Raw genomic sequence first — 23,462 nt, 5'->3', positions numbered from 1 at the left:
ACTGCTTGAGGGGGCAGGAACAAGAGAAAAGACAAGAGAAATATCCAGAGTTTTTGAGCCTAGGTAATTAATGGAATTCGTAAGCGAAAGTGGGAGCAAAGGAGAGTCTGGGAATTTATGACTTCAAAGTACTCTTAGGACCCTCATATAGGAAAAAAACCCAAGGGTGTCGGGGTGGCTCAGTCGGTTAATCATCTGACTCTTGATTTCTTGCAGTTTGTGGGATCAAGCAGTTTGATCTTGAAGTTTGTGGGATCAAGCCCTCCATCAGGCTCTGCACTGATGATGCAGAGCCTGCTTGGGATTCTTCCTATCTCTCTGCCCCTTCCCCACTTGCACACTCTCTCAAAATAAATAAACATTAAAAAAAGAATTAAAAAAAAAAGAAAAAAAAACAGTGAAGTTGGAAAGAGAGTTGACTCTGAACACAGGCTGGAACTAGACATAAAGCACTGGAAGCCAAGACCCATGGTGAGACTGCTAGAGAAGAAAGCAGGAAAACACTGGAGAAGAAGGCCATAAGGAATCACAGAGAGTTCTACGTAAGTGATGAGAAGGGAAAAAAACAAACACAAAAAAAACCTATCATCAAGGAGATGGAAATCGGCCTGGAACAATTCTGTCCCCAAAGGTTACAGGAAGACAGAAAGTGGAAAATGTTATTAATGTCATCTGCTTTAGAAAGGATACTATAACCTTGAATCTGAAGAGAAACCCCCATTTCTCTAAGCAGATGCAGCTCAACAGCTAGGACAAAGAGAGAAGTAGAGGCAAGAACCACAGATAAGTCTTCCAGAAGTTTGGCCCGGCATTCCTAACCCCTCTGACGTAGCTGTGTCCAAATGGGCCACTGTCCACATGGGCCCCATGCTTGGCTTTCATTTCACTGAAGCTACTCAAGGTCCTCTTCCAGTCTCACACTCGGATTTCAAATTCAAAGTCCCCTAGGTCCAACTGTAGATGAACTCATCCCTGGCCGTGGGCCCAGGTTTCCAACTGGCTCTTGATCATTTCCATCTGGGTGTAAACAGTCACCACAGACTCAAAACACTGAATCTGAACTCATCATCTCATCCCCTACACCTGCACTTCTCCTGGTGTTGCATCAGGTGATCCAAGTAGTAACTCTGAGGCTCCTCCTAGACTCTCCCTCAACCCTCCTTTCCACATGCAAATCCACCACCAGGCCCTGACAATTTTACCTGCTTAACGGTGTTTCTGTTTTTTCTTTAATCAGACCTCTGTTCTGTATTTCTGGATCACTGCAGGATAATCTCTCACTCAACTCAAAAAAGCATCCTAACTGTGCTCCCTGTCTCCAGTCTCTTCCCTGATATAGCCTCCCCAATGTGTTCTATCTAAAATATATACTGACTAGATCACTCCTCTCTTTAAAATCTTTCAGTAGCTTCCCAGTGCCTTCATAAAAAAGACAGACTTGAGTATACTCTAAAAGGTCCAATGAAATCTATTCCTTAATTCTATCTTCAATATCATCTTCCACCTCCTGTTCCAGAAATGTCCAACAACACAGCTATTTTGTTCAAGCTGGACCCAATGTTTAACATCTCTACACACTAACCTTCTCATGCAACCTACCCCTCCCTGTTATCCTGAGCCTGGCCCTTCATAGTCAGCTGGTAACCCTAACTTTCTCTTCAGCCCTAGTTCTAAGTACTCCCTGCAGGTTCTCCCATAAATGCCCTGTGAATATTACTGGGTTTGTCTCTTCTTTTAAACTGTAACTTCCTTGGAAACTAGGAATTCATTCCATTCAGCTTCCTTTTATCACTGCCTACACAGTGTCTGGCATATAACATTTCTAGAATAAGTAAATGAATGAAAATAAATAAAAATATCAAGTATAAGATCCAGAAAGATCCTCTTCTGTTTCAGCCTTCATTTCAGACTAAAGCAAATGCCTATAGCCAGTCACAACTATTTCCTCCACTAATTTTTATATTCAAGAAAACTTAAATGACATATGGGCAGTACATATATGTCAAAAGGCCCACTAAGCTGTGGCCAACATGTGATTTGTGATCTGTATACCAGATCCTAACGTTGTCCCAAGAAGCCAAAGAATCTGTGTCAAGTGGGTCTGTCTAGGAAATTCTTCCAGATGTTTAGTTATAAAAGGTATAAAAAATTCCTCAAGACAGGAACTTTACCTAGAACCAGACTGAAATCTAAGACACAGCTTACTTGCATTGCATGCTTATTTAAGAGATGGAATAAGGTTATGGATACCTCCAAAAACAGATTTTTTTAGAATGTGCATTCTCCAAGGGGAGAATCAGGGTTTCAACATCTGTGTCTTCACAAAATCTTACAGTGGGCCTAGCACATAAATGTCTACCAAAAAAATATATGTCCAAGTTCTACAAAAACATCCAATACCAAAGATGGCCCTACTAAACATCCTAAAACTTAGAAATGGATTACAAAAGAAGCATTTTTTTTTCTTCCCCTCTCCTTTTCAAAACATCCCACGTCTTTTCTCTGCATAATTATGTTTAAGAGAGTCAACAGTTTTTAATTCCCAACATGTATTGGGTTATAATTTGGTGATAGCAGTGGTTTACAATACTACTTTAGGATAAAACTGCAAATTAAAATAGTCAAAAGGGTACCATATGTAGTTTTTAATGGATCTCAATGACATTAAAACATGAAAGAGCATCTATGACCGGAAATACTGAAAGATTATGACCTTGGGCCCCTTGCCTGGACCAGAGAAGCGTGAAATCTGTAAAGGGCACTTGTCCAACTCATAGAAGATTCCTGACTTGACACTATCCCTGAGATCAAGGCAAGGCTACAGGGTGGATACTGCCAGGCAGCATGACCTAGCTCCACACCTGCTCCCAAACCCAGGCCTCTCAGCTGGTCCCCAAATCCTGTCTTTCTGTGCCTCAGATGGGACAAAAATTTTGTTTGGTCCATGGATTTTCCTGGAAGCCGATCCTGAGGAGGTCATTATAGCTCAGTGGTATCAGAGTGCAGACAACTCAGCTAACAGTCATTTGAATAATAATGATAATGACAATGTGCTATTGGGTGAATTATTTCACATGAACCGACTTGGGTACCCCCAAATCACATTATCTGCCCAATAGAATATGTTACCATTGCAAATGTAGACAAAACAAAATGTGGTAGTCTTATGTGTTTATATTACTGTTAAAGAAAAATAATTTTACATGTTAATAAAAATGAAAGAAATGGAGACTACCCAACCCTCATAAAAATTTATCCTTGCTACATGCTGAGATCATCTGTGAGGAAAATATGAACGTATGCCAAGAACAACTTCAATTGCACATTTAATTTTTTAAATTATGCTGTGGCTTAATTAGAATTTATCCTCCTTTGAGACATTGCTCTCCTCTTTACTATTTCTTTGGCTGCCTTGCGACTGAAAGAATCTTCTTCCACAGCACATACCAAGTAAGTTTTCCTGTTTTAGAATTAATCCATGTATCTGTTTAACTTAAAAGCCATAGCACTCTTTGGGGTTTTTCTTTCTCTTTTTGCTCCAGTTATAAAAAAAATTACTTTCATATAGTACGTAATCAGTTTCCTGATAGAGACCTAACTTGAAATGTGTTGTATTTTATATACTTTCCTATACTAAAAGCACCTAACTTTTTTTTAATGTTTTATTTCATTTTGAGAGAGCATGAGCGGGGGAGGGGCAGAAAGAGGGAGACACAGAATCCGAAGCAGGCTCCAGGCTCTGAGCTGTCAGCACAGAGCCCGAAGTGGGACTTGACCTCATGAACTCTGAGATCATGACGTAAGTTGAAGTCAGATGCTCAACCCACTGAGCCATACTGTCTTTTGACACGTAATCAAGTGTGACCTGAAAACTTAATTAAGGCAGATTTGTTCCAGTGCTTGTGGGAAAGAAAAAAAGAAAGGATAAAAGCAAAGAGGTCCAGGACTGATAATGCACATCTAAAGGAAGGAAACAACCCCTGGGAGGCAGCACCACTGCAGGGATTCTGACCTGGAACTGGACCTCTCCCGGGTGCCTAATGTGACCCTGAGTAAAGACAGAAGCAGCGCCCTCCACTCTCCTCTCCTCCGGGCACCTCACCTCCCTCCTTTCATCCCGTGCTTCCCATCCCCATCTCTCTGCCTTGGCCTTAACCTGCCACACTGCACTCTGGTATGACCTCCAGGCAGAAGCTGCCAGTCTCAGGCAGTAACTAACGTTACAGTACCTGTTTTCCTTGTAATAGCACAATAATAATGATTTTTTGATTCTGTAACTAACAGAGGCAACTAAACTCTGAACTGTAGTTGTTTAATGGGCAATACTGTGTTTACTTTCTAGCTACAGCAGCAATAAGTGACTGCTACCCACCTGCTAAAAGAAAAGACAGAACAGATTTATGAAATGAAACTTTCAAATTCAAAATTATCAGTCACATGGAACAGGAGTAAAACACTTCAAAAGTTATCTCACTACATTAAGATTTTAAAATAGGCTTTCGGTTGCACAAGTGCTCAGTCGGTTGAGCCTCCAGCTCTTGATGTCAGCCCAGGTCATGATCTCCCAGTTCGTGAGTTCAAGTCCCATTTTGGGCTCTGTGCTGACAGCAAGAAGCCTGTTTGGGATTCTCTCTCTCTCCCTCCCTTGTTTGTCCACTCTTTCTCTTTCTCAAAATAAATAAATAAACTTATTTTTTTTTGAAAAATAAATAATATACGCATTAAATTGAAGATTAATACCCACTCTTCCATTGTGGGTATTCCGAGACTTCAATTATTCAGTCTGACACCAAACCTGCATTTTTTGAAGAGCAGGTAGACTTTTTGAGAACTGTGCTAGGTAATAACTGAAGTTTATGTCTCTGAGAATTACAGGGATACTCAATAGGAACACCAATCCTGGCCCTCAGACCCCAGATGGGACAGTGACATCCATTCTTCCTTTTCACCTGTTCATTCTTGACAAAGTATTTACTGAGTACCCACTTTGGGCCATGTACTCTTCTAGGTGCTGGGGAGGTAGCAGTGAGCAAAACGGAGGAAAACACACCTACCTTCATGGAACTTACTTGCAATGAACAAAATAAAGAAGTGTAAAGATAAGTAAGTGGCCAGGGCAATAGTGGTTTTTCTTTAGGGAGGAGGGAGCAGTGGGATGTCAGCCATAACAGCAACATCCAACAGTTAAACAACAGTGGAAAAAACAATCTTATTAGAAAGAAAACTGAACTGGATGGTGAATTAGAGGTGCACCTCCCTTTAGAAAGACAAGTACTTTTCCCATACTTTATTCCCCTTTCCTACGTGAAACCATCACACAAGTGTGGGGAGACGGATGGCTTTCAGTAAGACGACAGAAGGGTTGATCTCTCACTTTTCTCTTTCTTTCTTGCTCTCTCTCTTACCTTGGTCTCTTCTAATTGCCTTTGCAGATTTTTAGGGTCCACAGCAATAGGTTCAGATAAGTGTTTGCTTGCTGTGACCTCACAGGCCTGGAGCCCAGAAAGAAGTCCACATGAGGCATCTTCATAGTGTTGATATTTATCCACCAAGTCTTTAAGATTATTCCCGAGGACATTGCACTAAAAAAAAAAAAAAAAAAAAATCAGAAGAAAAAAAGCGTGGGGGATTAAAATCCCACTATCTTCGCATGTATTAAAAACCTTAGGACCTATGAGTAATGCAACCTGGAAAACACCAGACTTCAGCCAAAGTTAGTGAAACCTACAGGACTAAGATTTTCTCTTTTACATGCAGAAGCATCTTCAAAGAGTAACAATAAAAACAAAGAGGTAGTTCTAGATTTATACCAATTCAAAAACATATTTACAAGATCTGGGTCTTACCCCAGAACAAAGGATTTAGGAATCAATCACCAGAGGAGGCTAATCTACCAGGGCACATTCCCAAAGAGTTTTATACACCATGTGTACAGCCATGTATTTGATGGAAAGGTTTTCAAAGTGCTTCTAATAAATCACTCATATGTTACACAAGACTGATGTTGCACAAGGAGGGCAAATAATCTAGATCAGAATGAAGCAAAGGCCAATAATCAATGACGCTCTTCAAACCATCTGTGCAACTTGGCCAGTGTGTTCAGCTTATACTGTAAACAGGGAAATGTTCTTCGTATTGTTTTGTTTTTAAACAGAACTCTTCTGCTTGTCCACAAGAAGAAGCTGAAACAGTCTGTTAGCCATTAAGTATTAAAATACTGCACTGATCAAAGATATATGCAAAACAAACAAGAGTCATATATGTGAAGGGAATTATCCGAGATGAAACGTCACCTCCCAAGCCTGAGAGGATGCAAATTAGCAAGCAAATTAGCAAGCCACGCTTTGGGCTCGGAACCAAAACATATACGCCACCTGGTGGTCAAATCGGATGCTGGCATTCTAGAGTTCAGGCTGCCTGGAAAACGCATCTCAAAACACTAACTAGGTATAACTTTAGGCTCCTAGCCTTTAAACACGTTTGCAGAAGTAAAGCACATGCATAAGAAAGACGGAATGAGGATGAAACCACCTTATTTCCTCTGCTTCAGTTCTTAGATTTCTCGCCTCTAATTCCAAAACAAAAGTTAAGAGGGACAGGGTGAAAACTCTAGTCATAGTCTGATCTTCCCTTAAAAATGAAATTACCTTCGAGTAGAGAGACCTGAAGCGATCGGTAGCATGATCCAATTTGCTCTGGACTTCTCTGTGGGTTGCAGAAGTATCGATATTGTCCTGGTCAGCCTTGCTACTGCCGCTTCTCCTGCTGCAAGATTTGGCCGCTTCTAACACTCTGTTTCCAGAAATTGTGATGTACCTCAAGTCCCCTTTGTGAGAAATGACGTCTTCTGAGAAACTCTTCTGCCGTTTCAGTTTGGTCATTAAACCACTGAGGTCGTCAGCACCTGCTTCCAGGTTTTCCAGTTCTTGTTCTGACTGCTGCAGCCAGTGTTCAAACTCGCTATAATCTGCATCGAACTTTTCTAATTCTTCCTGCAGAGAATGCGTTAATTTCATTTTCTTCTCCGACTCGGCCAGTGCGGTCTCATAATGTGTTTTCAGTTCCTTCATGTTCTTCTGCAGTTTCTCTTTTTCCTCAGGAGAGAGATAGTGACCCTGTTTCTCAAGCAAGGTTTGTGCAGACTGAGTGGCCATGAGGACTGCTTGGTGCTGAGAGACGATCTTCTCATGTTGGGCCTGCGTGAAAACAAATCAGCCGTAAGGTCAGAGCGGCGATGGGGTGACACGGAGGTGTCAGGAGCCCAGGACTGACAGACTTGCTTCTCATTAACCTTGTCAAGGTGCACAGTGTGTCCCGTGTACTGGTGCATTTCAGAAGAGCATGCTCTGACCACCCTAACCTTACTTCTGAGGAGGTTTCCCAATCTTCTCTAGAAAGTACTTAGATGATCACATAGGACAAGTACTGTTTTTGAGAAGTTTGGAAAAAATGTAATGAATTTCTCTTCCACGTCTAAAACAAACATCTACAGTATGATCTCAATTTACTCAATGCTTCCTCACAATCACCTTAAAGGGACTGCTAATGTCTTCAGCTAATCACTGAGCAGATAAATACAATATTTTAATTAAGAAATGATCCTGAAAAGACACATACATAGGAAAAAGAGAATTTGTTCCTTTTTAAAGCTATAAAAATCCCATGACAACAATTAAGCGAGAACAATAGACATTCAGAGGAGCCCAATGAGATCAACGAGAATGCTGGAGCTACCTTGCTTCTCTGGCCCTCAGCTTCTTGCATGGGGAGAATGGAGACAATTACCCCTGCACGTCATGGGTTTGCTGAAAGGAGTACATGAGGTCACACGTGTAGAATACCTGCTGACGAGCCTGGCACGTACCAGAGGTTAAAATACACTGGAGTCCCTTTCTCTCCAGCCATAGCAGCTTCTTCCATTCCCCGCAATATGCCATATAAATGTGGCAAAAAGGAGAAGAATCCTTTTGGGTCATTTTCCACATTTCTCATAATGGTTTACAGGGAGTCAAAGGGCCTGGTAACATTAACGCCGAGCTCTTTTACTGCTTGGCTGTCTCCCACCCTACTTGAGGCACGCCAGTCTCTCAAATACTACCTCTTCCCTCACCTTGTTAGGCACGTTAGGACCTTTTCCTCTGGCTGTTCTCACCAAATGGTTCTTCCCGCAGGTATCTGCCTCGCAACCCCCTTCCCCTCTGACATGTCCTCTCTATGTCTTCACACAGATCTCATCCTTTCATGCAGCCTACTCAGATGATCCTATTTAATGCTGAAGAGTGGCTCCCAACCCCACGCTCACCCACCTGTACCCAACTCAGCAAAACCTCACCACTTTCTAACATCCCGTATCGCATAACATTTAGGTATTTGTTGTCTGACCTATCATCCTCACTCTCCTAGTATGCAAACACCATGACAGGGAATTTCATTTGCTCACTGGGGAATCCCAAGCACCTAGAGCAGTGTTGGCAACAAGGGCTAAATAAGAATAACTATATGCTGTGAAGTAGACAGGACCGAGAAGCACCGCTGTAGGGCAACTGTTCACTTTCAAGTCTGATCCCCCACTAGTCAGCAGCGAACTACTTGTATTCTCATTATCCGTAACAACGCCTGCCACACTGTGGGCACAAGATAAATATTTGTGTCTGAAGAACATTTCCCCCACAGACTGTGTCTTTGGCATTTGAAATGGAACCACATACTATTCTCCAGTGGGTCTTCTGAACCCACTGGGTTCATACCTGTTCATGTTCTGTAAGTTAGACATACAGAACACCTTAGAAATTTCTGATCCACCCCCTTCCTTTTAAGGTGAGGCAACTCGGGCTGAAGGAAGAAATGCCATGGCTGAGGACATGTGGCACAACTAGAAAGAGCTAGAAACAGGCACTGGGGCCATCTCTCCACTCTGCCAGGACATCAGGAATTCCTACAGCACTTTCAGAGTCCATATTCTTAGAAGCAAAAAGATCAGAAGGCAAACCTCATGCAGTGAAACATCTTTATGTCTCAATCCACCCACCCGTATTTTTCACTCCTTGTGTCAAGTTACTAACCTTTCCTGACTGTTATGTAATGGACTCATAAGGCATTCCTAAAGGAATTCATTAAGTTTTTCATTTTAAGAAATAATTATAGCAAGGTTCTGTAAGAGCCCCCAGAAACCATAAATATAATAAATACTTCCACTTTTCTTCTGGTTTAACTTAGATTTCCTGTAATATAAAAACCTCCCGGACAGCATTCTATTCCAAAGACTACAAAAGACAAGGACATTGAGGAAAACACACAAAACTGCAAAAGTGCCTCAAAGTCCAGTCGTCTGACTGCAAAACCCAAATGCAGAAATAAAATGATCAATTATGTGACGCTGTGAAAAAGGTTTTTCCAAAGTTGCCTTTGGTTCTGTGGTAGCATTACTGTTCACTTCAATTCACACTCACACCACAAATTTTTAAAAGGCTTTTCATTCCTCTTCTCAGCAATGCCCTTGACTATAGAGATGAGCCAAGGCTCAGGGAGAACGTGAGAGAGCTCAAGAGTGCACAGCGAGCTGGTCTGCAAATATGGAGTAGAACTTAGCACAGCAACTGAGCTCATGGCCTAGTTTTAAATCCAAACTCCAGCCCTCACTAGATATATAAACTTGGGCAAGTGACTTCTTCTGTAAAGTTACAGTCTCCCTACCTGTGAATCACGACTAGGATGTAGCCTCAGAGGGAGCTGGGTGGACTAAATGTGTTGAGACGGAAAGAGCTAAGAAGAGTACTTGGCCCACCATAACTTCTCTATAAGTATCAGCTTATTATTACTTCTATCAATTCTTAGAAGTCACTTCACTTTGAAGAATGTCATAGCTAATGATTTCTCATTGTTTTTGAGTTACTTAGAATTCTCACAGTAACTTACATTTGACATGATGAACCTAGAAAAGGGACTTTACTCTTAATGGTCATTTGGGTTTTTTAATGTTTTTGAGAGACATTTAATGGTTTTTGAGAGACAATTTATTTTGAAAGAGAGAATGAACATGAGAGCAGGGTAGTGGGAGGGGCAGAAAGAGAGGGAGAGAGAATCCTAAGCAGGCTCCACCCTGTCAGTGCAGAGCCCGATGTGGGGCTTGATCTCACTGAGATCATGCCCTAAGCTGAAATCAAGAGTCGGACGCTTGGGGTGCCTTGGCTCAGTGGGTTGAGCACCCAACTTCAGCTCAGGTCATGATGTCGTGCTTCGTGGATTCAAGCCCTGCGTCGGGCTCTGTGCTGACAGCTGGGAGCCTGGAGCCTGCTTCAGATTCTGTGTCTCCCTCTCTCTTCAGGCCCTCCCCCACTCATGCTCTGTCTCTGTCAAAAATAAATAAACATTAAAACAAAACAAAACAAAAAAGTCAGACGCTTAACTGACTGAACCACCCAGATGCCCTGGTCATTAAGGCTTTGAAAGATAACTACAGGTGCTCCTCTCTTTAACCGTCCTGAAAAACAGAATTTGACAATATCTCTATGTGTAAAATAACCAACCTTAACTTTCTGGTATTGCTGGTTCAGATTCTCCTCAGTGGTTCCAACTTGTCCATCAACATCAGTTTCCAACAAGTTACCATTAACTTCATCCTCTTCTCCAATCACTGACTTGCCATCACCTTCTTGAAAATGAGTCCCGTTCTGTTCAATTACCTGTCTCTGTCTCATCCCTGCCCTTTCTGAATCTTTGTCCACATTTGACAGCCAGTCCAAAAGGTTTTCTATTTTGGTTTTGCTCTCTTCCAGCTGCTTCACAGCTGCAACCTGGGCAGAGAAAGTTCACAGTAGGTATTCTGAATGCAGGCTGAGGCACTAGTTTTAAGATCATTTAACTTTAGAGTGGGGATACTAAAAGCTGACACACACTGAAAACTGAATGCAGTGAAATTAAACCTTAGAGCAACAGGCAATTACTTGGAAGTTTCCACTGTCCTTAAAAATTTTAACTACAATTGATAAGTCCTCATGTATTTCCCAAGTAGAAAGTCTTAGAATCCCACTTAAATTTTTTTTTAAAAGTTAAAAAAGCCAATTCTTTAAGCTTCTGTAGTATTTGGTCACTTACATAACTGGAAACCCAGAATTCTAGTCTCTGGTGCTCAGCATTGCTTACTGCTGCCCGGGAACACTTAAAAATTCAAGTGGCTGTTACACTAATCGTTTTCAACAAAGCAACAATGTACCATATATTTGAATAAAGACCTTTTCAGTTTCTTCTTTGATTGCTGTTGTCACAACTTTATCCAGCTCCTTTTTTGACTGTTCTGCCTTTAGATTAAGCTGTTCACACTTTAACTTGGCTTCATTAAGTTTCTGCTCAATCAAAGCCTTATCTTCTTGTGACAGCTTTTCACCATTCTCTTTCAAGAAGTTCTCTGTATTTTTCACTATTTCTGCCAAAGCCTGTGCACTTCCTTGCATATCTTTCTGTAATTCCTTATAACACAAAACAAAACAAAAAAAACTTATTAAATGATTACCTATTTAATTCTTCCAGAGTTGTAATTCCAAAAGAGGGTGTGAGCAAGGAGAATCTAGCATACAGAGTTTGACAAAATATAGTCGATTTGAGCTGGTTACTTAAATCACAATATTTAACATAATTCGAAATCTCAAACAGCATTAAAGAAAGGTGTCAGATTTTCATATTTCACAAAGGGATATGGTTTATAAAACACTGAAAATAATGAATTTAATAATATAATCTATACAAATTGGCACACACCAGGTATTCTTACATCATGTGAGCACATTTATAAGAGCTTTTAAATACATGGTAATATTATTTATTAAATTTCTAAACATTTTTTTAAGTTTATTTATTTTTCAGTGAGTAAGAGAGGGAGTGCCCGCACACGTGCATGCCTGAGCCAGGGAGGAGCAGAGAGGCAGAGAGAGAATCCCAAGCAGGCTCCACACTGTCAGCACTGAGCCCAACGTGGGGCTCGAACTCACGAACCGTGAGAGCATGACCTGAGCCGAAATCAAGAGTAAGACGACTGAGCCACCCAGGCACCCCTACATTTATTTTAATATATATCTCTACTCAGGATAAAAACAGAGTAGTTCTCCCAGTGAACTAACATGAAGTTCTAAACCCCAAAGCTCTCTAAAATGCAATGTTTGCTTCTTTGCCCCAGCTGTTACAGCTCCTCTCAGTCTAGATTTCTTTATGGAATTTTTATTCTTCTCTTCCTCCTTTACTTTGCATTTTTGTTCTTCATATTACACCGTTTGAACTTTCATATTATTTTTTCATATTTTTAATTTCAGCCTCATCAAATTATTCTAAGAAGTATTTGATCATGATCTCATGGGTTGGGAGTTCAAGCCCTGTATCAGGCTCCACACTGACAGAATGGAGCCTGCTTGGGATTCTCTCTCCCTCTCTGTGCCCTTCCCCTGCTCATGCTCTCTCTCTCTTTCAAAATAAATAAATAAAACTTGCAAAAACAGAAGCATTTGAACTGAAAGAGACACTAGTTATTAAGCCAATACTATGTGACATTAACTGTGCTAGTCACTTAATTAACACACAGTATTTACTTAACTCTTAAAATCAATGAAGTGTGACTGATGAAGAAACTGAGGCTCGAACAGATTTGGTTATAAAGCTAACAGTGTGGAAGAGTCTGGGATTTGAACCAAGAGCTAACTAGTTACAATGAGAGTGTTCTTTCTCCTGATACCAATATAAATTATATCTTTACACCTGCCATCACTCTTTGTTCACTGAAAAGGAACAAATTGTAGAGAAAGAGGAAAGGAATAAGAAGGCGTTAAGAAACAGAACGAGCCCAAATAAATGGCTATTTCACCTGATGCGCAAGTGAATGAGCTGGGCTTAAATAGATCCAAGTTTTAACTCCTCAGACAAGGTATTTCCATTAGCAACCTCCTTTTGTATCTCCTTCCCTGAGTATCTCACCAAAACCAGTCAAGAAAATTACCTGGCTTTCTTGAAATGGAAATGTAACTCTTGGTATAAAGTTTAAAGCTCAAGCCTGGAGCCATCTAAGTATGTCTTGGCTCAGAAAAGCTAAAATGATTTGGTAATAATAGCAATCAAACTTAACAGCAACATAGACCTGCTGATGCAAAACCAAATTTTACCTCCTGCTTGGACTGGTACTCCTTCAACTCGACCGTTCCATCTCCAATCACAAAGGCTTCTTGGTGACCGATCAGGCGGTTTTCAGTTTGGGTGAGGAGATCACATATCCCTTGGAGTTTCTCTTTGTACTCCTGCTGACGCTCTGCCACGATCTAAAGCGGGGCAAAATCAAAGCATCTTAAATGTGTGCACATGAACTATTGTGATTACTCCTAATTAGAACACACTTTGCAAGTTCTAATAGAAAAATCAGAACATATCTTGCAAGATTTTCTGAGTATGCTGTAAACATGATAGCAGTGGGGTAACAAATTGAGCAAGGTGACACAGAAAGTGAAAGCATGTCCCATATACAAAGGAGGAGATGTGTGGATGAAACTGCTCAGCAGAATACTGGCCATGCATATGTGTAAGAGATGGAACCTCTGACCGACAGGAAGAAACATTCCATTTTCTTAAGCTCTTGAAACCTGTGATACACACAATTAATTCTGCAAAAGGATATCAAAACAGAAGTTAGTTGTGATTTGTCTGTGAACATACTTAATACGTGTATATAGGTTATCATGCTAGAGACAAAACCTAGGCGCTTCAAGAAATAATAAAAGCATTTGCATGCAATATTTTTACTTAACCACTATACCTAATTCCATTCCCACCCATTTGCTCATTATTGTTATTAGATGTAGTATTCTAATATAATTCACTAAACTAAGAGATGAATTTAGTAAGTCAATACTAATACTTGCATTTTTCACTTTCCTATTACTCATACACTAGTTATTCATCTGATAGCCACTGATCATGTTTCCTAGGAGCCTAACACATACCAGGCAAGCACTAAGTATTTTATATTCATTTTTTTATCGATGCTCACAATCCTACCCAGGTAAGCACAGTGATTATTTCCAGTTTATCACTGAGAAAATGGTGGCTGAGCGGCTTGCCCTAGATCACACCCGTCTGGGTGCAGCTGGGACGCACTAAGCAGTCTGGCTCCACAGCCCACACTTCGCACTGCTGTGCCATACTGCCTCCCAGAGGAAGAAGACACTATAACCTTCTTTATCCATATGTTCATCAATTTATCGAAATTTCTGAGTACTTCCGTATTTCCTACTACACGGAAAAAAAAAAATCAAAACTCCCACTTGAAAACAGTAGTTTCAAGGAGTCACAAAAATCAAAATTAACTATAGCATTATTATGGAAAACAATATTGTTGTATACTCCAGGATCTCTACATTAACCCTCTCCATTAACTGCCTTTCCATATTGCCTTTGCATATTACACCATGATCCTTAGGTATCCTCATTACAGGTTTCGCACAGAAGAACTAAAAACAAAGAATGCCAACTCGACAAAGAAAGGCAAACCTTCTGATCATCAAGATCTTGTTCTAGCTGTAACTGAGTCTCTAAATGTTCCACCTGGGTAGTTACTGATTCCTGTACATCAAGAAAACACTTCTGAGTTGTATTTAACAGCCTCAGCAGTTGTTTGCTTTGGTTGGGAGACAGGTCTTGTGCATATTCCGAAATGAAGAACTGTACATCAAAAGCCGTGGTCTCCAGCTGCACTTTGGTAGGTCCAAGGTCTTTTAACACATTCTGTGAACAAAACAATACAAGGTACAAAAGGGAGCTAAGCCATAATATAAAGTTTATATCAATAATATTTTTAAAATATGTTTCTTATATCATGGACTGAAGGTTTTATTGACATTTTTCATGATTTGTTTAGTCAAAAATCTATTCATCACCTAGTAACAGACAGCAATGATAAAATTATTTCAGTACTATGGTAATTAATATTATATGGAAAGACAACACCTGTAAGAACATTTTAATCTTGCCTGCCACATTACATTTAAAATGTAACTCAACAAAAAACAAAGACCCAACTTACATATACATGGCACGTTAAAGGGGGAAATCAACATTAAACTATTACTTGCTAATATTTACAATATCCATGTATTTATGGTTGCTCATAAAAAAGCCAATGGGGAATTTGAAACATAAATTCAATGAGTTAGAATTTCAGTTTCTGACTCACCGGCCAGGAGCCTAAGCATCATTCATGAGGGGTGCCATTCAAATTAAGAACTTGGGGAGAAAAAAAAGCCATGACAAAAGTGACCAGTACATAAATACTACTTAACTATGATGTATTTATAAGAATAATTTAACTATTATGTATTTATGTGACTAATAAATAAATACAAATTTCAAGATGTAAGTGGTGGGAAGAGAGTGGTAAGGCAGTTGGAACAGCATCAGAAAGACATCCACAAAGTTGTGATTATTTTACAGTTGTGTCTATAACCATAAACGTGTGTGACACAAACATCTTCTAGAGACAAAGAAAGGAAATAATCATTTTGGATTTAGCAGTCATGTTTTGTTCTACACATTTGTTATTTTATTTATTTTTTTAAGTTTTTTAATGTTTACTTATTTTGAGGGGTGGGGGGAGGAGGAGCAGAGAGAGGGAGAGAGAGAATCCCAAGCAGGCTCCACACTGTCAGTGCAGAGGCCGACACAGGGCTCGAACTCACAAACTGTAAGATCATGACCTGAGTCAAAATGCAGAGTTGGATGCTCAACTGACTGAGCCACCCAGGTGCCCCTACACATTTATTATCTTAAACCCAGAAGTTTTTAGAAAAAAAAAAATTTTTTTATAAAGGGGGGTGCCTGGGTGGCTCAGTTGGTTGAACATCTGACCTCAGATCAGGTCATGATGTCACAGTTTGTGAGCTCATGTGGGGCTCTGTGCTGACAGCTCAGAGCCTGGAGCCTGGGCCTCTCTCTGTGCCCCTCCCCCACTCACACTCTGTGCCTCTCTCTCTCAAAAATAAACATTAAAAGAAATTTTTTAATATGGAGGTTTTTCAATGCACTTCATCTCATTTATTTTGATACTTGCCTTGAGAAGTTGCAAACTTTTCTTCACATGTTCAGTATCTTGAACATTCACAATCTCAATATCCTTCACAGATTTGTTCTTCTCTGATATCCAATGTGAGAACAACTCAAGTTTCTGCAGAAACTCTTCATGGGAAACTGCTAGTTTAGACTAGAAAATAAAATTGCGTGTTCATTTCTGTCAATCCCCAAATTTTGAATTCCTACAAAAAATGGTTCTGCTTCAAGGGCTAATAGTATGAAAATAAAAGACTTCATCTTATGACTAAATTTTCAAACAATCAAAATTCTCTTCAAGACTCAAATTCTGACTCAGCGTGAACAGTTTCAATGCCTACCATTTCAGAGTCAATCGCGAGCGTGACGCATTTCATCCTTTCTGAAGACACACTGCTGAGGGAAGAGAAAGCAGTCTGCAAACTTTGGTGGCCTAGACTCAATTCCTCAAGCTGTTCTCTGGGGAAGTCACTGGGAAGGGAGTTTAAAAACTCTTCTGCCAACTTCATGTCTTTTCTTAAAATAACAGCAATTGGAGCCAATCCCAATTCAAATGTCTGCAAAAAATATATATCCCAGAACTATTCAGTGAGAAACACAAATATAACTATTATTTTATATGTAATAGCATATGTAGCATATTACATATTTAGAATATAATAAATAAAATAAGCACAATGCTTATTTTTTCCAAATTAACACCAGCTGACTACCATTCATAATAGGCAGCAGACAGTTCTCACCTCTAACTGTTTAAGTTGGTTCCTCAATGTTTCCAGATTATTATCCAGAGACTCCTGGTTGTCTAATGGGGGCTTCATATCTTGAAGTAAAGCCAAATACTCGTGCATTTTTGATGTGTGCTGTAAACACTGCTGTAACTCACTGGAAAACTAAACACAAATTTGGACATGTTAAATCAATAGCCTTTACATAGTTTTTCAAAGCAAATAAAATAAATGGGATTATTCCCAAATGCTTCATGCAGCTACTGCCATTTGAAATGTAATATCAACTTACTTGTTCCATTGAGCTATCTCCTGAAGTCACTCGTTTTGACCCTGAAATACTTTCCAGATGTTCTGGGATATCATTGCATAGCTCCCCCAGCTTCTCATCACTCGGCAATGCCAATGCACACGCAGTCGGGTTTTCAAGTCCGGTATCTTTTAGGTTTTGTAAATTACGGGAACAGTGGTTTCCTTCTTCACCTTTAAGATCATCAAGAATGTATGACTTTTCATCCACAACCTCAGAAGCAGTGGATGATTTTTGATTCAGGTCTCTGACCTGTTCTACTTTCTCTGAATATGTGTCAGCGAGCAGCTTATAGAAAATATTTTCAAGTTGCAATGGAAGTACTTTGGATGTAATACCTCTTTTCTCGAGCTCATACTCCATCTGGGTTAATTCTTTCATCAATTCAAATGCTCCAGTAATTTTCTGGCTATACTCATTCTGCTTAAGTATATTAAGGAGAAACTCAGACTTAAGATTGGCAATACAGAATGGATCATCTCTACTCTCTGCTTTTAGTTCTGGTGAGTTATTCATGGGGGAAACTCTAGAACAGTCACCAATTTTAGAATCACTGGGCACACTAGATGCTTCTTTTGCCAACTGTAATGTATTTACCCTTTTAATTAAGCTTTGAATTAAAATTTCAGTGTCTGAACAGACTGGAGATTCTCCAACTTCTTGAGGATTCATAGGACCTTCTTCCAATCTACTTTCTACACCCTCAACAAATACTTGAGATGACTCAGGAATGTGAACCTCCTTTTCTTGGAGTCCTAGAGACAAAGCTTGTTCTTTTTGCTGCTGTTGCTCAATTGCTTCCATCTTACCGTGAATTTCTGAAAATAAGTAGTCCGTGCTTAAAGGGTTACTGGAGTTATCATTTCTTATCACATTTGTGCAGAGTTCTGGTGACACAAAATCAGTATTTTCCCCAAAGTCTTCCACGTTTTTAAGAGGAAAGACTGAAAGTGTGCTTTCATTCCTTTCTGGTGTGAAGTGACCAACTTCTGTTCCCCCTTCTGAGGCACTTTTGTTACTACAAAGATCATTCTGTTGGGCCGTCTCATTTAGAGGTGAGACTTCCTGGGTAAGAGCTGTCTTCTCTTTTGCATTATTTATTCCGAACTGTGTGTCTTCTTTCACAGCAGGGGAAGCCATTAGAACACAGCTTGGTATATCTCCATTTGGTTTCAATACATCTTTTGCTTTTACATCTTTGGCACAATGTTTTAAATACGTGAACAGGTCAGATTCTTTGTCAGGTCCATCAGTGAATGAATCTTTCTCAGTATCTGTATTCCCTTCAGACAATGGAATGTCTGAAAGAATGTCATCACTGATCACTTTGGAAATTGAGGATTCAAATATCTCTTCAAGATTCTCAAACTGAACAGGACTTTTGCTGACCACTGTTTGTAGATTCTGTGGTTCATCTGCAAGAGTTACAGTTGTTTTTTTCAGGCTTCCTTTCACATTATGTTCTTCACTATCTGTGACTGGTGGAAATGGAAATTGATCATTCACTAAATCAAGATTCTTCCTTGTACTTTCACCAGGCAGAGGTCTGAGAGACCTACTCTCTTCTTCTAGCCCTTCTCTAAGCACATCTCCTTTACCTGAGCACATTTTATGAACATATGTTTCATCTTCTATTAGTATACCATTTTGGTCACTGTTCTTTTTAACTAGGCCTCTTTCAGGTACTTGATGATCTTTGGCACTTACACAGGCTACGGATGACAAATGGCTTTCCTCAGCAGGTTTTCCTGTTAAATCAGGCTCAGGACAAATGATTTTATCAAAAGGAGAGGAGTCTTGAACTGTCACATTCTCAAAATACTGATCTCCACCTTTCACAGTGTCAGTAGACTCTGGCTCTTGAATCAACTGAAACTTTACATTCATGGGATCCTTATCTACTTCAGAAGTCGAACAGGTATTAGTATTATTTAAAACACCTACAGAGCCAGAGGTGTTTTCTGATTCAGTGTCTTTAGTGACAGTCAGCAATATATCCTTAAGAGCCATGTCATGATTCAACAGGTCTTCTTTGCTTTTTCCAACAGCCTCGGGTGCACATTCTGGAAGGTTGCTTCTTTCAGTAACTAAGCTATTTTTACTAGTTGATTCTAATTGTAAAACATTTACACTTTGCTGTTTTTCTGAACAACTGTAGTTGTGCGCTTTATCGGGGAGAATTACTTTAGTAACACTTTGATTTTCACGGCCGTTTTCCTTTTCACTTACTGTGGTGGCACGCAGCTGGCTATTCATACCCTCATCTTGGTATGGGGGCTTTCCATTTTCACCTTCTACTCCTTCTTCACTGTCACCATCATCATCATCAGAATTGTCATCATCATCCTGATCATTACTGTCACATACATAATACCCATAACTGTCTTCACTTTGCACAGAATCTAAATGCTCAGTATCAGATTTAAATTCTTGTTCAGCTATATGTTCTTCTTGTCTCCTCCAACACCCAGTGTCATCAAATGTTGGAGAAGCACTGAAGCTCTTTTTTCCCTCTACAATTTCATAATCAGCCAATGAGTCACACTCATCACCTTCAAGGCTGTCTGCGCTTTCACTTTCTGATACAGTTTCCAGCAACTGTCCATTGTCCTTGTCTGAGTCAGCTGAATTTGAGCGTACTCTTTCACCAGAATTGAATTCAGCTTTCTCAGTACCTGTGAGAAAACCCTGAGGAGACCGTGTGTCCTCCCTCACACTTAAGCTATCAACCAGTGCTCCCTGGGTCACCACAGAATTTTCAATCTCTTTTGAAACATCATAAAAAACATCACCAGGAGGAGCAGCCCCATCATTTTCCTCTTGCAGTGTGGCATAGTCCTCAGGCTGTAGACAATCACAATCATCACCTTCAAGAAGCAGAGAATCATGGTCGTCGTCTTCAAACAAGGGGGTATCATAAAAATCATCATCACTATCTGTGTCTGTTTCTGTCACACTGTGCTGATCATCCAGCAGTGACGTCTCATAGTCACCGGCGCAGACAGTTTCTTCAAGCAGCGACGTACCACAGATATGAGATGGGTTGGCATTATCAGTGTCACCCTGTGGAGTTGTGGCACAGGAGTACTCTTCCACTTGGGACTCATTTTTCCCGGCTTCAGGTTTCTGCTGAGAAGCAGCGTGCGGTTCTTCATCCGCACCATAAATATCTGAATTATATTTATCACTGTGAGATGGTACCTGAGGATCACTGTCACCTATATTTAAAGGATTTTGTTGACAGTGTTCTCCCTGTAAACTGATATTGATAGCTGCAATTCCCAGAAACTGGTCTTGAAACTTTTCTCCCATTCTTTGACCCGATAACATGGTTTGGTCACTGAATGACAAAGTAGAGTCTTTACATTTGTTTCCATGGCTCTCTGTGGTATGTAAATCATTAAGACTTTCCTGATCATTCCTCAGTTTATCATGACTTAGCAAGGCACTCAGCCTGGGAGAATAGTCAAAGGTTGTCAAATCCCTGCTTATATTATCTTCATTCTCTTTTTCATTCAAATCACTGGTTCTACTAGTTTTTGATTTCATAATAGGATTTGTTATCGAGTCACTTGCAAAGTTTTGAGTATGTTTAGAATGACTACATTCACCTGCATCTTCATTTATTCCAACTTGACTTTGATTTTCACAGTTTTTGTTTTCAGAGTCTTGTCTAAGCATGCTAACTGGTACAAGTCCACGCTGTGTTAAACACGATACAGAATTGGGAACACGCACACTGGATGAATTCCTAACTTTATGATCAGTTGCTATTATATTTGCCAGGTTTTCTGACTGATGAAATTCACTACTGGTAATGTTATTTCCCATTTCATTAAACTCTTCATCTACGGCATTCTTTCTCTCCTCAGGGATTTCTTTACACTTAGGTTCTCTGCAATAACATTTATCAAAACTAGTCAGTGAAGCTACACTGTCATCCCTTCCTTTACTTGGAGCATTATTCAGAAATACACCAGGGAGTCCTAAGACATCAAGACATTCTTTTACGGGTGTGTCCTCAAACTCGGCACTAGAGCCTTCCAGTAGCATACCAACAGCTTCATTCAAGTCTCCATCGTATAACAAAAGCCTCTGCCCTGTGTTTGCATCCATATAGCTATTTATCATCAAATAAGACAGGAATAATTTTTTAGTTTGTTCCGAGTTCTGAGTTGCCACTGGCTCTTCTCCATCAAAAACATCCTCTTCTTGCCTGTAATCATGGACTGTGGATGGTTGGAATTTACAAAAAGAGAGCCATCTTCTGGCATTTTTACAAGCTTCTAAATCTCCCAAATCTGGCATTTTATCAGGCAGTATTATACTTTTTAAAATCGATGCCGTGTTATTATCTATAATTCCCAGCTGCTTAGCAACATCCAAACCAATGACTTGAGAAGTTTCTGGAATATAAAGAGCAGCTATTTTCTGCCTGCCATTCAGGATTTTGTATGCCAATTCATTTGTAATCAATTCTTGCTGCAAGGAAGAAGATGTAGGAAATATTTCACCAGAGTGAGGCCAGATGAGTCCCACATAGCCTCGCTGAGCCTCTAGTACCAAAAGAGCACTGCTCGAAGTTATGAGATCACACTGGACCGCTTCATCCACGGTTAAACGTTTAGCAGGATTTGAGTGGATGATTCCACCTGTTTGAACCTGATATGTGAGAATACTGTTAGCCGTGTCTCTGTCAATCACCCCTTCCATCAAAGCTTCTTCAACAGTCATTCTCTGACCAGAATTGCAATTGATCAGACCTCCAGAAAGCAGCTGTGCGCCTAATAACCTAAACATGGTTTCCCGGTCTATGAGACCTTCATGAGCCGCCCTTAAAATGCTTATGTTTCTTCCACATTTTAATGTTATTCTACCTCCTTCTTGTGGTCTCACAGGTAGAAGCCGCATCCCAGTGTTTTCCTGTAAAATACTTCTCTGTATAATATCTACTAAAGACACCTTCTCAGCGGTGCAGGGGTCAATAAGATCCTTACACATATTTTGCCTCTCCAGGACTTTAGAAAATAATGCTGAAGAAACCAAGTTCTGTTGGAAAGCCTTCTGTAGGGTCAGCTGTTCTCCGGTGGCTGGAATAACTAGAAAGCCAGTGGAAAGTAGTATCTCAAGCACTCTGATGGCCATAGATTCTGATATCATGCCTTGAGCCAAAGCTTCCAGCACTGGAATTGTGGTAGATGACATGGTGGAAATGATCTCCTTTGCTTGATTTAGTTCTTTGAGTTGGCATAAAACTTGTTCATCAATAAGGCCATGACTTTCGGCATCTTGGAGGTCAAAGCATTTTCTTAATTCTGGTGAAATCAGACCAGAAATCATCAGCTGTGTCTCAAGCAACCTGATTCCTGTGTCATAGTCAATAAGGCCTCTTAAAACTGCCTGAAAGACTGACAGGACTTCTCCAGTTGTCTCATCAATGGTGCCTGCAATCACTTTAGCCAGCTGAAAGGAAAATACAAAATTCTCAGGTCAGTGTGTGAGCCAAGGGTGGGCAGAATTTCATGAAACTTAGTTGGCATTTTTTTTTAATAAATAATACACTTCAACATGAAAATCCTCTACTTACCAAGGCGCAGCAATGCTGTGAATGTTAGGCAGCTCAAATGCACAAGTGATCTATGTCAGTGATCTATTCAACAGCACAGGATGTGATAAAAGCTTTGAAAACAACATGCATCTGTGAATTGAAAACTTAATATTGTGTACATTAACAAGGTTAGTGAGGACACAACAGAGTAAATGATGATAGTGAGAAAACAGAACACATACCTAAGAAGGCAAATCATGCTCTCTGCAACTGGGTGAGATTAGTCGACTGACATGAAAGAGAGTATCAAACCCCATGCTATTGATGTTTACAGCATACAGACCTTGTTCGCAGACAGTAAAAATGAACCAGAAAAATTGTTACATACCCCCAAAATGTGACAAGTAGTGTGTAAAGTATTCCAGGCAGTAAGGAAATTGAATATAAAGATAACTTTTTCAATACTGAATATTGTGTTGCAAATTGTGAATATGTATTGTCACGTTTCAAAAGTTTAAGGACAGGCCAAATTTTAAGCGATTTCTGTTATATTGTAAGAAGATGCTAGGGCATCCTCACCATGGCAAATGGCCCAGTTTCACTCAAATAAATCTCATGGTTATCTCTAAAAATCAAAAAAGTTCCTAACATTCTAATGTCATCTTTAGAGATGACTTAAGGTTACTTTATACATAGTAAAATACCTAATATAGCAGACGAATGGCTTTTAAAGAGAAGAGTTAGAAAAATGAATGATTCTTTTCTTTTACCATGCAAGGCAGAGATTAAGATGTCACAGAAACTG

At 39.9% G+C, this 23,462-nt stretch overlaps 1 protein-coding gene across 31 annotated transcripts in view; it reads right to left on the bottom strand.

Annotated features, from left to right (window-relative positions):
- DST (dystonin) overlaps positions 1–23,462 on the bottom strand; it is a 490,174-nt gene that overhangs the window by 118,910 nt on the left and 347,802 nt on the right. For 24 of the 31 annotated variants that reach the window (XM_053222643.1, XM_053222633.1, XM_053222646.1 and 21 more), the window contains 10 exons: positions 17,092–22,572; positions 16,815–16,964; positions 16,413–16,628; positions 16,076–16,225; positions 14,521–14,754; positions 13,143–13,295; positions 11,232–11,465; positions 10,527–10,793; positions 6,648–7,196; positions 5,406–5,582 (listed from right to left, as the gene is read on the bottom strand). In XM_053222643.1, the coding sequence (XP_053078618.1) occupies positions 5,406–5,582; positions 6,648–7,196; positions 10,527–10,793; positions 11,232–11,465; positions 13,143–13,295; positions 14,521–14,754; positions 16,076–16,225; positions 16,413–16,628; positions 16,815–16,964; positions 17,092–22,572 (7,611 nt within the window). The remainder of the gene's footprint in view (positions 1–5,405; positions 5,583–6,647; positions 7,197–10,526; positions 10,794–11,231; positions 11,466–13,142; positions 13,296–14,520; positions 14,755–16,075; positions 16,226–16,412; positions 16,629–16,814; positions 16,965–17,091; positions 22,573–23,462) is intronic. The other 7 variants (XM_053222653.1, XM_027057532.2, XM_027057533.2 and 4 more) reach the window with 1 other exon arrangement.

Source organism: Acinonyx jubatus, chromosome B2, assembly GCF_027475565.1.
Source record: "Acinonyx jubatus isolate Ajub_Pintada_27869175 chromosome B2, VMU_Ajub_asm_v1.0, whole genome shotgun sequence".
Lineage (NCBI taxonomy): Eukaryota > Metazoa > Chordata > Mammalia > Carnivora > Felidae > Acinonyx > Acinonyx jubatus.
This window is presented reverse-complemented; position numbering and strand designations above follow the sequence as displayed.